General features: G+C 34.9%; 3 protein-coding genes across 3 annotated transcripts; 1 reads left to right on the forward strand and 2 right to left on the reverse strand.

Annotated features, from left to right (window-relative positions):
• On the forward strand, window positions 1-3,110 carry LOC132048973 (uncharacterized). The gene is made up of 8 exons (XM_059439653.1): window positions 1-75; window positions 284-736; window positions 841-936; window positions 1,027-1,130; window positions 1,392-1,539; window positions 1,839-2,024; window positions 2,128-2,395; window positions 2,472-3,110. The coding sequence occupies exons 1-8, from the start codon at window positions 1-3 to the stop codon at window positions 2,615-2,617; spliced, it is 1,476 nt and encodes a 491-aa protein (XP_059295636.1). The 3' UTR covers window positions 2,618-3,110.
• Window positions 3,111-4,932: 1,822 nt separating this feature from the next.
• On the reverse strand, window positions 4,933-6,358 carry LOC132048974 (uncharacterized). The gene is made up of 3 exons (XM_059439654.1): window positions 6,320-6,358; window positions 5,658-5,943; window positions 4,933-5,270 (listed from the first exon to the last, which is right to left on the reverse strand). The coding sequence occupies exons 1-3, from the start codon at window positions 6,356-6,358 to the stop codon at window positions 4,933-4,935; spliced, it is 663 nt and encodes a 220-aa protein (XP_059295637.1).
• Window positions 6,359-6,474: 116 nt separating this feature from the next.
• Window positions 6,475-8,012, reverse strand: LOC132048975 (uncharacterized). The gene is made up of 2 exons (XM_059439655.1): window positions 7,198-8,012; window positions 6,475-6,868 (listed from the first exon to the last, which is right to left on the reverse strand). Exons 1-2 carry the CDS (start codon window positions 7,458-7,460, stop codon window positions 6,475-6,477), a joined length of 657 nt encoding a protein of 218 aa, XP_059295638.1. The 5' UTR covers window positions 7,461-8,012.
• Window positions 8,013-12,179: the final 4,167 nt, after the last annotated feature.

A 12,179-nucleotide genomic window follows, 5' to 3' on the forward strand; every position in this document is an offset into this window, starting at 1 on the left:
ATGTTTAAGCGGAGAACGGTGAACCAAAAGCCATCAGTTAACTACTTGATGTTGGGCATGTTTAAGGACGGTGAGGTAAAATACTTACATTAAATATCAACTAGTTTTTTTACACGTGCATTTTGCGTATTTTGGCTTCTGTGTATTTGTAAGATACAGTTAGGTATTTTTTTCAGCAATCTCGGTCTGCTGTGTAGGTATTTTTTTCAGCATTCTCGGTCTGTGTGTATTTGTAAAATACACAGCAGTTCTGAACTGACAGTTCACAATACATTATGTGCAGGAGATTAGTTGTAAATTCAACAACATTGTTCCGACCATATCAGAGGTTGAGAAGCTTGGTGCGCGTGCATACCGGCTTGACGGACGTGCACCACCATCCCAAACACACCAAGAGGAGGAAAATGAATATGCGATTTTACCACAACACCTCCCCGTATTGCCGCTGCCAAGAAAACTCAAAAGAACGATGCTTCAAAATCTCCACCGCACAAGAAGCCCGGAAGATGTTGACGGCGGCATTGCTTGGTCGAAGCCACCAACCACAATCCCAAAAAAACCTACAGTTGGTCAATCATCTAAAAAATCTGCTTCGGTGGTAGATAAGCCAGTTCAATCAAAGGAAAAAGAAAAAGCGGCTCCAAGTGTCCACCGCGTTCCTGTTGACGATGTATCAACCAGCACATCAGTTGACCTCACAAGTTTGAGGCACGAACTTAATCAATTTAAGCAGGAAGTAAGTTTTCTAATTTTATTTTGATATTCATCAAACTACAACAAATGAGGATTTTTACGATGAATTTGTTGTTTTTACCATTTAGGTGCTTCTTTGAATTCAAGGTTGTTTTTTGCGAGCTCAAGGATCTTCGCAAAACTATTGATAAAAATTTCAAAAAAGTTTTGGAACATGTCAAAGGGAATCAAAACTCAGAAAAGGTAAAAAAATCAATAAATACATATTCAAACGATTACCTTCAATGTGAAGTAGGAAGCATATGTATCTAACAAATACATATTTTTTTTTAGGATGATGACAGTGAAACTCAAGTCCCTTTACATGATGGCAACTTACATCAACAAGTGATGATTACATGGACCATGGTGACGATACTCACATGGAGGCGATACGGGTGATGTGCATCGGAGAGGTATATGTTTTTTTTAGTGTATTTATGTATTTGTTATTGATATGAAAAACGGTAGTGTCATGTATTTTTTTTATGTACCGTTTTGTTTAATGACATGATTTATTCCTTTGTTTTCATTATGTATTTGTTTACTGCGTTTGGACATCATCAACAAATACATTCTATGTATTTATGTATTTAATATAGTTTTTTATCTATTAGATTCATATATTTTATATACTTTGGCTTTGTGTTTTTTATAAGGAGAAGGGTCTTGCCTTCGGATATTCAAGTCGGTATTGGCAATGATAGCGGCGATACGCTGAAAGCTTCAACCGAAGAGATTGCGGAAGGAGGTGATCATTCAGGAGAACAGAAGACTTCGGTTGAACGTCCAGTGGATCCAACAGAGGTATTTTTTTACTCATTTTGTATATCTTATTTTTAAAAAAATATAATTCAGAAAATTTGGGAGATACTTGCATTCAAAATATTATGTATTTGATATTAATATGACAAAAGAGTAGTGTCATGTATTTGTTTGTGTACTGTTTGTTTGATGACATGACGGTTCTTGTTTTCTTTATGTATTTGTTTACGATTTTGGACATCATCAACAAATACTTTCTCATGTATTAATGTATTTTATGTAGTTCTTTATATATTAAATTCATGTTTTTTAATAGACTTTTGGCATGTGTTTTTTTTAAGGAAAAGGGCATTGCACCGGATATTCAATTTGATATTGGCAATGAGAGCGGCGATACGATGGAAGCTTCAACCGAAGAGATTGCAGAAGGAGGTGATCTTTCAGGAGAACCGAAGACTTCGGTTGAACGTGCGGGGAAACATACTATGGAAGAGAAAAAATGTTCTGATGATTCAAATAATTCTGAGGTTCGATAACAACGAAGTCTGATTCACCCATTATTTCTGTTTTAAAATGTATCATACAATTGATTGAATAATGTTTCTTTTTTTTTCTTTTTTTTTTGAGTAGATGATCGCACAGGTGCTAGCAAATATAGCAAAATCAGAAATGACTAACGAACAAGTTCAAGCAGAAAAACCCGAGGAAAACACCAGCTCAACTGTCTTAGAGGAACCCCAGGCAGCAGTTTCTAACGCGCAGCCGTTGTCTCAGTGGTTGTTGCCTGATGAGTATTTACCAAGCCAAACCCCAGGGAAAGAAATCATGTTACATCCATCAGTCACACGAGCTACACGCCCCAGTAAATACAAGTCTTCACCGTTTGTGACAGATTTTGGTATATATCTTCTTTTTAATTTACTAGTTTGTTTTTTTAATACGCAACTGTTAATGTTTAAAGACCAAATACACAGGTAGTAGTTCGGGAAAGAATCATGTACATGGGTTTGAAAAAAAATATCCATTCCACATAGATCCCATTACTAGTCCACTTGATGTACAGATGGTGAATGAATATCGTACTTGGCTTCGAAACGGTCTCGCTTGTGAGGCACGATAGCAAGTATGTGTTTTTCTCATAGTTTTACATATAGTGATTCCGCATGATTTTTGTGAATAAGTTGAGGTATTTTGGTTTTTTTGTTGCCGCAGAAAGAACTACGAAGACCATTACAAAAAAAAAATGGCAGGTTTTGACAATGGAGTCAAATTCAATTTTGGCATCACAACTGTCAATGATAAGAACTGGTTTCTGTTATCGATGGATGGTCAGCTTTGGAATGACGAGGTGATTTTTTATCAGCAACGATATGCCTATCAACTAGTTGTTTTACACATGCACTTTGTGTATTTTAGCTGTTGTGTATTTTACAAATACACAGCAGCTGGAAGTATTTTCAGGACATTCCTTCTGCTGTGTTTTTATAAAATACAGAGAGGTTCTGAAATTTACATTTTTGCTACTACAATGCTGTTTTACGTATTTGACTGTGATCTAATTTATGTATTTTTTAACATAACCAGCACATTGACGTCATTTTCTATTACTTTCGGAAGAAAGGAAAGTATGACAAAAGGAACAATTTCGAGATTCTGCCGTTGTCGCCTATTCAAGCAGAGAATTGATGTGGTCCACCATGCATATCGCAATGTTGAAACACAGACAAATGTGGCAACTGAAGAGCAAGTATTGATTGAGTATGTTAAGGGCCACAGGCTTATTGCCAATGTCCCGTGGCATACCGTTGACAACGTGCTAATACCGGTGAATATACAAGAAGAAAATCATTGGTTATTGGTACTCCTTTCATTCAAGGACAGGTATTTTTAATGATGAATTAAATATTTTATCATTAGTTTTTCATTCATTATTTTACCTTCTTTTTTTAAAAAAAAAAAAATGTTGTTTACAACTCGAATCACCGGGCACAACGCAGTTGTTAGGAATGAAATAAAAAAGCTTGCTACACTGCTGCCACATTTCCTACATCTGGCTGGATTCTATGTAAATCAAAAAAGCATAGATTTGGTGAAAGACCCAGCATATGCGGATAAGGGACAGATCGATATCCTTGAAGTTGTCTATGTTGATAACTGCCGCAAAGAAGCTGGTAGCACGTAAGTTATAGACATACATTTTTTAAAATATCATAGAGTATCAAATACATGATATATCATATCAATTTATTATTCTTCTAAAATACATGAGTTGTTTGAACTTGAGATACCTTGTTTAGAACTTGAAACATATATTTTCTAATAAAAGTTCTTTTTTTTTTTTTTTTTTTAGGGACTGTGGTGTTTTTGTGGCAAAAAGATATGCCGAGTATTTGACATCGGGTGAAAGGATTCCGGATGTCATTGATGCACACATGCAGCGTATGAGATACGGTGCACTCTTATGGGACTACGCTCGAAGGCAAGGTTCGACAATGCAGAGTGATAATGAAGTTCCACCAAGACCGATCAGCAACCAATCGATTATGACACCGTAGATGCAATTGATGTTTGATAAATACTATTCGTGCATTCCATGTTTTTTGTCCTTTTTTCATTCATTACTGCAAACAATCGATGTTTTTTAGATGTATTTTGACTTATGTTGGATAATTATCATTTAACCAAAGTAATCTCGGTGGTTTTTATGTTCCATATGTTTGAAGTACTTAGTTCCATATATTGTCAAATAAATCTGAAGTTTTGAAAAAATACAGTAAAATGCGACACCATGAATCCACAAATACATTTATTCACCAGGTTCACAAAATATGTATGTTTTAATTCCCCAGGTTCACAAAATATGTATGTTTTAGATATGTTTTAGGTTAATAAACACATCTTGCGTATTTGATATGGCCAGCACATATCAAATACACCCAAAAAGATACGAGGTTGAATAGACAACACCATTTTTCATACCGGAACATGGGTTGCCTTTTTTTGTGTTAAAAATACATGAACGTTACCGTGTAATTTCAGACACCAGGAACACAAAAACCATGTATGTTCTATTACAGTTTAAACAATTTTCAGAAGGCCAATAAATACATAATTTTAAGTTGACATTACCAGCACAACTACGATCCTCCAATCCAACAAAATTCCAAAATAAAAACAACTTTATCATTTTTGCGTATATAATATGTATGTTAGTTTACCAATTACGCATTATTTTTTGATATTGAAAAAAACACCATACGTATCGTGAAAAAAATTCAATTAAGATCATTTTGAATGGGACATTCATTTCATTGCAAAAATTTATATAGTACTACAACAAGTGTCAATGGAAGTTTTTGACACAAGTGTTCAAATACCTAAATAACCAATCTATCTTCGGTAAAAAAGTTAAATTGATAGTAACACAAGGAAAATTCACTTCCTCAGAGGCTCAAAACTACATGAACGTCTGTTGTGCCCAAGTTGTCCACAAGTACTGCAAGCATGTCTGCCCTTTCCAAACAACAATTCACTTAAAGGCTTATCACGCCTCTTCTTTGGCCTACCAGGCGGTCTCTTGTATCTTGGGGGCAAAACAACATCCACCAAGATGTGGTTGGGAATGTTCCATTCACGCTCGTCGGGTAGAGGATCCACCGGTATATCATATGTCTTCAACACGATCGCCGGTTTGAACAAATCAGAGCAATAATCCTCAGCAACCAGATTTTTCTTTTTAATGACAGCCCATGCATGCGGGCAGGGGATTTCATCTAGTTGAAACATATGACAACTGCAAGTTCTGCTACTCAAATCAAGAATGAATCGTCGTCCTCCATCATGTATCGTGTACACGAATTTCGTTGACGGTTCTACCCGCAAAATAAATATTACATGTATTTGTTATTGGAACAATCAGAATTTTAAAATAAATGAAAAAATCATTAAACAAATACATATCAATTTTCAAAGATTCATCGTAATTTACATTAACACTAACTGTTCATGGATACCAAATACACAAATGTATAATGCGTAGAAACACGATTAGTACAAGTACAAGTTTGTCAAATAAATTATTACACGCATTAAAATGAAACGTACCGTCATTCGTAGAGATAGATACTCGTTGATCGATAGCATCTCCTGAAACTTTTTACCGAGTGTAGTGAACGTGTATGTTCCATTTCTCCGGTTATTGTAATTCCATCTCCCAAACATCCTTCTAACTTCTTCGAGAAAGTCATATATAGGCAGTTCTCTAGCTGCAAGAAGATGTCGGTTAATGCACTCTGCTATGTTAGAAGTCATTGTCCACCCTCGGTTAACAGATGCATACAATCTAGCCCACTTGTCTCTACCAGCCGATTCCAAATACTCCACCACACGCATATCTACCTTTTGAACCTTTCCCATCAACTCATCGAAATCATCCTGCGTGTATGCCTTTGCCATGGAATAAAAAACAGGACTCAACACATCATGGCTCTTCTTGTATTTCTTACATACATTACCCCACAGATGCCAAATACATGCATAATGTGCAACTTCTGGATAAATTCTACAAACAGCCTTATTTATACTTTCATGCCTATCTGATACGATACACATATTCTCTCTGATTCCATATGATTCTCTGAAACGCTCAAAAAACCACGTCCATGATCTGTCATTCTCAGAATCAATCACACCATATGCTAAGGGAAGTATGTTGCTCGGAGATACAATTAAGAAGAAAAAAAAATATAATACATTTTGTATTTGTCAAAAATATATAAAATATACATTGACATAATAAATTAATATGTATTTTTTGACATACCTGCACCATCGAATGTGCTTGCCGAGACAAATGTTCCATTGTATGGTGTTTTTAAGTGGCTTCCATCAACCACCACAATTGGCCGACAATAATCAAAGCCTTTGATAAATGCATATAGTGCTATAAAAACATACGTAAATTCATTTTCGCGTGTTTTACGCATTCGATATGTGAACCCGGTAAGTCTTATCCAAAATGTATAGATATCCAGGTAGTCTTTTATAAGAATCAGCCGGCTCACCCATTAAATCGTTCATCGCCCTTTCTTTGGCCCGCCAAGCAACCATGTACGACACATCCATTCCGAATTCATTTTTGACGTCCTCCGCAATGTCTTTAGGCGTATATTTCCTCTTATGATTTGATATTTTTGGTTTGACAATCCCACTTATCAACCGACTTGTAGCTTGGCATTGGGAATAAACCTTTTCCTTCAATGGACATGTATGTTTGTCTTGAAACTCCCTAACTCTAAACATTCCTGACTTACCGACACTTGACGCCCTGAATTTCCAATCACACTCTACTGATACGCACACAAGAGTGTAGCTACAACAAAAAAATAAAAGAAATAATAAAAAAAAAACACATTCATGTAAAATACATCAGTAGTGTATTTATGCTTGTTTTATTAATACAAAGGACATGCAGATGAGTAACTTTACCATATGTAAATAAGTTAATCAAATGCAAACCAGACCAAATACATTATTTATGAATACAAATACATACAAATCAGTATTGATTCTACTTTATAATAAACATACACATGCTGAGAAATACTTCCACTCGTACAAACTAACAAACATACACTGTCACGGTTCAAATACATAACACACACACGATTGCAAATACATAAACAAATGCACATTTAGTACCTTATTGCATTGCTCCTTTCTGTCCGATAGTTGAACCTATTCGTAATTGCATAGTTCACCATCACAGATTTTAATGTATCTTTATCCTTGTATACTTGATCGACGGCAACTACTTTTTGGTTCTTGTCATCAATAACCATACCCTTGTTGTTTTCGAATAACAAATAAGCCTTTCCACAACTTGATGATGCAAAATCATGGGAACCAACCTGTTTGATTCGTGTATCCGATTTGCAAATAATCACCTTCAACACAACTCTCATCCGATATACATATCTCCATGATTTTATCAGTTGTAATGATACATAATGGGTACATTGGTAATGCTTTGTTCTCCTTCTTCAGTTCCACATACACCCTAACACCCATGTCATTGTGAATTTCCATTGGAATATAATCACCTTCAACCATGTATTTTATGCTTATGTTTTTCATTTTCGTGTCCAAATTCAATTGTGTTGCAACCGTTTGTAACAATTCCTCATACGTCGAATACTCCTTGAAAGTCACAAGATCGATTTTGTAATTGACGTATTTATTCTCGTCGTTCCAAATACCGAGAGTCTAATCAATGATGAAATATTGGCCATTTTATAAAAAAAAAAAAAAAATTCCTTGAATCACTGTGTCGACATAAAACCTGTAATATGTATGCCCTACATAAGATTCACGTTCAAATTTAAATAATTTATACAAATTAGAATTACTCACTAATAATTAAAATATAACATACACATATTGAATTACACTTCAGAATACATAGATTAGCATGAAAAATAGTTGACAAATACATAGTTTAGATAGTTCGTAAATACAAAGTTTATAAATACATAGTTCGACATCGCATAAATACATAGTGAGGATATTATAAAAATACATAGTTGAGCTAGTTCGGTTTACATTGTTCGAAATACATAGTTTATAAATACATAGTTTAGGCAAGTGCATAAATACATAGTTTGGATATTATAAAAATACATAGTTGAGCTAGTTCGGTTTACATTGTTCATAAATACATAGTTTATAAATACATAGTTTAGACGGTGCATAAATACATAGTTTAGATATTATAAAAATACATAGTTGAGCTACTATTGAATTACATTGTTCAGAAATACATGGTTTAGATATTGAATTACAGAAAAGAAATACATAGTTTAGATTCAGGAATAAAAAAGATATGAACTGGATCTTCGGAAAGTTATTGATGAAAACTTTGAAAAGTTATTGGAACGTGTAAAAGAGAAAACATATTTCAATATAACATACACATATTGTTACACTTCGTAAATACTTAGTTTTAGCTTTAAAAATAAAAGATATGAACCTGGATCCTTTTTTTTTTGGATTCCTAACAATTCATGTACATTAACATACTTACAATAAGATTACATTATTATTTTCGAATATCGGTGATGAAGACAGAAAAAAAAAAAAAAAAAAAAAATCGAAGAAATAAACAACTTTGACATTATGATCCAAGAAAACAATTGAAATCACATAAATACAAATTGAATATACGAAATTTGTGAAATCAAAAACGGTCTTTTTGCACGAATTACCTGATGATTGACGTGTTTGTTACTGCATTTTCAGATGTGTTGAAGATTTATTTTTGAATTTTGAATTTTTACGTTTTTGACTGTTGAAGAATGAATGGAAGAAGAGAATCGTGTAAGGAAAGGGAATATTACAGCTAATTATGTGGAAAGGAAGTTAAAAAATATATTGATTTCGCATTTAATATCACCACGTTTAGAGGCTAAAATAAAGGAAGTTGTTCCCTTTTTTACCGTATGCTAATGTATTTGCTGACAACAAATACATCCGAAAACATACACAAATCAGCTGATTTTTAGCTACGAATTGTAATATTAAAAAGGGTAGTTACAAATGGTAGGAAGCTACAATAAGGTAGTCATTTGAGAAATTTTACCAAAAAAAAAAGGCGTCAATAGCCGCCCTCATTTTTACTCTTTTTCCCTCCACTCTTCTTCTTCCTCCTCCTCTTTCTTCTTCTTCTCCGTCCGCTCGTTCTCATTCTTTTTCTCTCCGTTCTTCTTCCTCGTCTTCCATTGCTGCTTCCCCTGCTTCTTCTTCTTCCATTCTTTGCGCCATTTTGAAGAATTTGCTCAACAAAGAAAAAAACGAAACCACCAGATTTTGCAATTTTGTGGCTGGATTTCATTCGTGTCTACCTCGGCATTACTTCATAAGTATTGCTGCTTCCCCTGCTTCTTCTTCTTCTATTTTTGCGCTATTTTGAAGAATTTGCTCAGCAAAGAAAAAAACGAAACCACCAGATTTTGCAATTTTTTTGGCCGGGCATTACTTCATAAGTGATTTCCACTCATTTGGTAAGTAAAATAATGTTTTTTTGTTTCAATTATTTATCCGGGTTTTGCTGTTGATTTTCCAACAATTTATAGTAGCAATTGTATTTGTTGCAACAAGTGCTAAAGTTGTTGTATAAGATCTTCTAAAGTTTTGCAACAACTGTTGTAGTTTCCGCAACAGCTGCTGTAGTTTATGCAACAACTGTTGTAGTTTATGCAACAACTGTTGTAGTTTATGCAATAACTATTGTAGTTACTGCCACAATTACAACAGATTATGTAGTTGTTGCAACTTCTATACTAATTGTTGCTAAATACGTCGTATGAATAAGTTGCAACAGATTTGTGAGTTGTTGCAAGTAGTGTACTACGTGTTGCAACAAGTAGTTTACTTGTTGCAACAACTCACTAATTTGTTGGATTCAACTTCAGTCCAACAGAACCCAAAAAACTGAAGCTGACTCCAACAGATTAGTTAGTTGTTGCAACAAGTACTATACTTGTTGCAACAACTCATTAATCTGTTGGACATCTTCAACTGTCTTTGGATGAAACAGAATCCAAAAACTGAAGCTGACTCCAACATATTAGTTAGTTGTTGCAACAAGTATAGTACATGTTGCAACAGGTAATACACTTGTTGCAACAACTTATTCATTTGTTCCAACAAGTCATTAAGTTATTGCATTTTGTTACTATACTGTCATGACTCTTTTTTAAAAAACAAAATATATTCAGGTACCGTTAATAGGGGGACTCAATAACAATAGGTGTTTATTGCCATGGTGAATGGATCGAGAAGAACAATCGATATATTTGGTGATGGAAGAGTAGTCACATGTTAGAGACGATAGCGATGATCGTCAAAGAGATGTTGTGTTTGATGATTTTTCGAACTTAATCATCACCTATTCGAATTAACTTGTGAACCAAAAGATCTTTCTATCACTTACATGCATAGCTCTTTTGAAAACCAGAGGGTCTTGCCTTTTAAGATATCCGATCAGGATTGTTTGCGTACTTATTTGAATGATGTAGCTAGGCCCATTTTAAGGGTATATGTGGTTGGAAACCTGGTAGAGAACCATAATTTAGGTCAAAACCAACAAGATGTGTTAAATGATAAATTGGATGGGGTGGATATGGATATTCTAGATAATGGAAGTGGGGGTGAGCCGATTCCTATACCTGAAGTTGCGAGCAATACACCGTGTGTTGCACAATTGACACAGTCCAGCCATGTTCAAGATGATGAAACAGGTTTTTATAAAGGAATTCATCAAGAGCAAGGAAGAACTAGCAACTATGTTGAAACTTGCTTGCGTGAAAAAAGATTTTACACTCAAGAAGATGATTAATTGCACTGTGTATTGCTTTAGATGTATACATCCGGAGTGCAAGTGGTGGCTGAGGGCTATGAAGCTTTTAAGTTCTGACAGATTTTGTATTACAACCTACGTAAAGTATCACACATGTGGTTCTGAGCATATTACTAGCCATAATCCTCACGCCATAGCGAAAGTCATTGGTGAATACTTCAAAGATAGGTTTCCTGACGGTAAAGGCTCATCTACAAAAGATATGAGTCAATCATTCCGCACAGAATTGGGTTGTAAGGTAAGTTATTGGAAGGTCTGTAAGGGCATAGAGATTGCTAAGGCTTTGACAAGGGGGACACATGAGCACAGGTATGCAGCGCTTGATGTGTATTATTATATGCTTCGTTTCGCAAATCCAGAAAGTATGACGGCATTGAAGGTTGATGATAATAGGAAGTTTAAGTACTTTTTTGTAGCCTATAAGGCTTGGATGCTTGGTTTTGCGCAAATGAGAAAAGTCATAGCTATCGATAGGACATTCTTGAAGAGAAAGTACAAAGGAGTGTTGTTGTCAGCCGTGGCACAAGATGCGAAAAATCATGTTTTTCCTGTGGCATTTTGTGTAGTGTACAAGGAGTGTGATGCCTCATACAAATATTTTTCTTGAACAAATGAGAAGCTTTGTAGATGATACCACTGAGTTGTGGATAATTTTTTATAGGCATCCAAGTATCAAAAAGTCGATTTCAATTGTCTTCCCTTTATCTCATTATGGTTGTTGCATGAGGCACCTTGGGAAAAATCTCCGAACCAACTTTCACAATGCAAAGATCGTATCTCAGTTTTATAAAGCAGCAAAATCGTACAATATAGATGAGTTCAATGACCATTTCAATCAAATCAGAGATATGGTCCCTGGGGCTGCCAAACATCTTGAACGTGTTGGATTGCACAGATGGAGTAGGGTATTCTTCCCCGAAAATAGGTATTCATACATTACCGTTTCCAACAAGTTAAACATCTGTCGGAACAATTGACTCACTTGTTGCAACAAGTAAGTTATTTGTTCCAACAACTCACTTAGTTGTTGCATTTTGTTATGACACAGAGACAAAAACTGAAGTTGTTTCCAACAAGTAACACATCTGTTGGAACAACTAACTTACTTGTTGCAACAACTGAGTCACTCGCTCCAACAACTCACTAAGTTGTTGCATTTTGTTATGACACAGAGACAAAAACTGAAGCTGTTTCCAACAAGTAACACATCTGTTGGAATAACTAACTTACTTGTTGCAACAAGTGTCACTTGTTTCAACAACTCACT

This window comes from Lycium ferocissimum, chromosome 3 (genome assembly GCF_029784015.1).
Source record: "Lycium ferocissimum isolate CSIRO_LF1 chromosome 3, AGI_CSIRO_Lferr_CH_V1, whole genome shotgun sequence".
In the NCBI taxonomy this organism is placed as follows: domain Eukaryota; kingdom Viridiplantae; phylum Streptophyta; class Magnoliopsida; order Solanales; family Solanaceae; genus Lycium; species Lycium ferocissimum.

Bases quoted from the DNA above. Each gene is read 5' to 3' on its own strand.
- LOC132048973 (XM_059439653.1), top strand. From the start codon at position 1: ATGTTTAAGCGGAGAACGGTGAACCAAAAGCCATCAGTTAACTACTTG. The intron at 76-283 runs GTAAAATACTTA...CATTATGTGCAG, and splicing joins GCATGTTTAAGGACGGTGAG to GAGATTAGTTGTAAATTCAA. The intron at 737-840 runs GTAAGTTTTCTA...TTTGAATTCAAG, and splicing joins TTAATCAATTTAAGCAGGAA to GTTGTTTTTTGCGAGCTCAA.
- LOC132048974 (XM_059439654.1), bottom strand. From the start codon at position 6,358: ATGGAACATTTGTCTCGGCAAGCACATTCGATGGTGCAG. The intron at 5,944-6,319 runs GTATGTCAAAAA...TCCATGGCAAAG, and splicing joins AAGCACATTCGATGGTGCAG to GCATACACGCAGGATGATTT. The intron at 5,271-5,657 runs GTAAAAAGTTTC...TGTTTCAACTAG, and splicing joins ATACACGTTCACTACACTCG to ATGAAATCCCCTGCCCGCAT.
- LOC132048975 (XM_059439655.1), bottom strand. From the start codon at position 7,460: ATGAGAGTTGTGTTGAAGGTGATTATTTGCAAATCGGATACACGAATC. The intron at 6,869-7,197 runs GTACTAAATGTG...TTTTTGTTGTAG, and splicing joins GAAAGGAGCAATGCAATAAG to CTACACTCTTGTGTGCGTAT.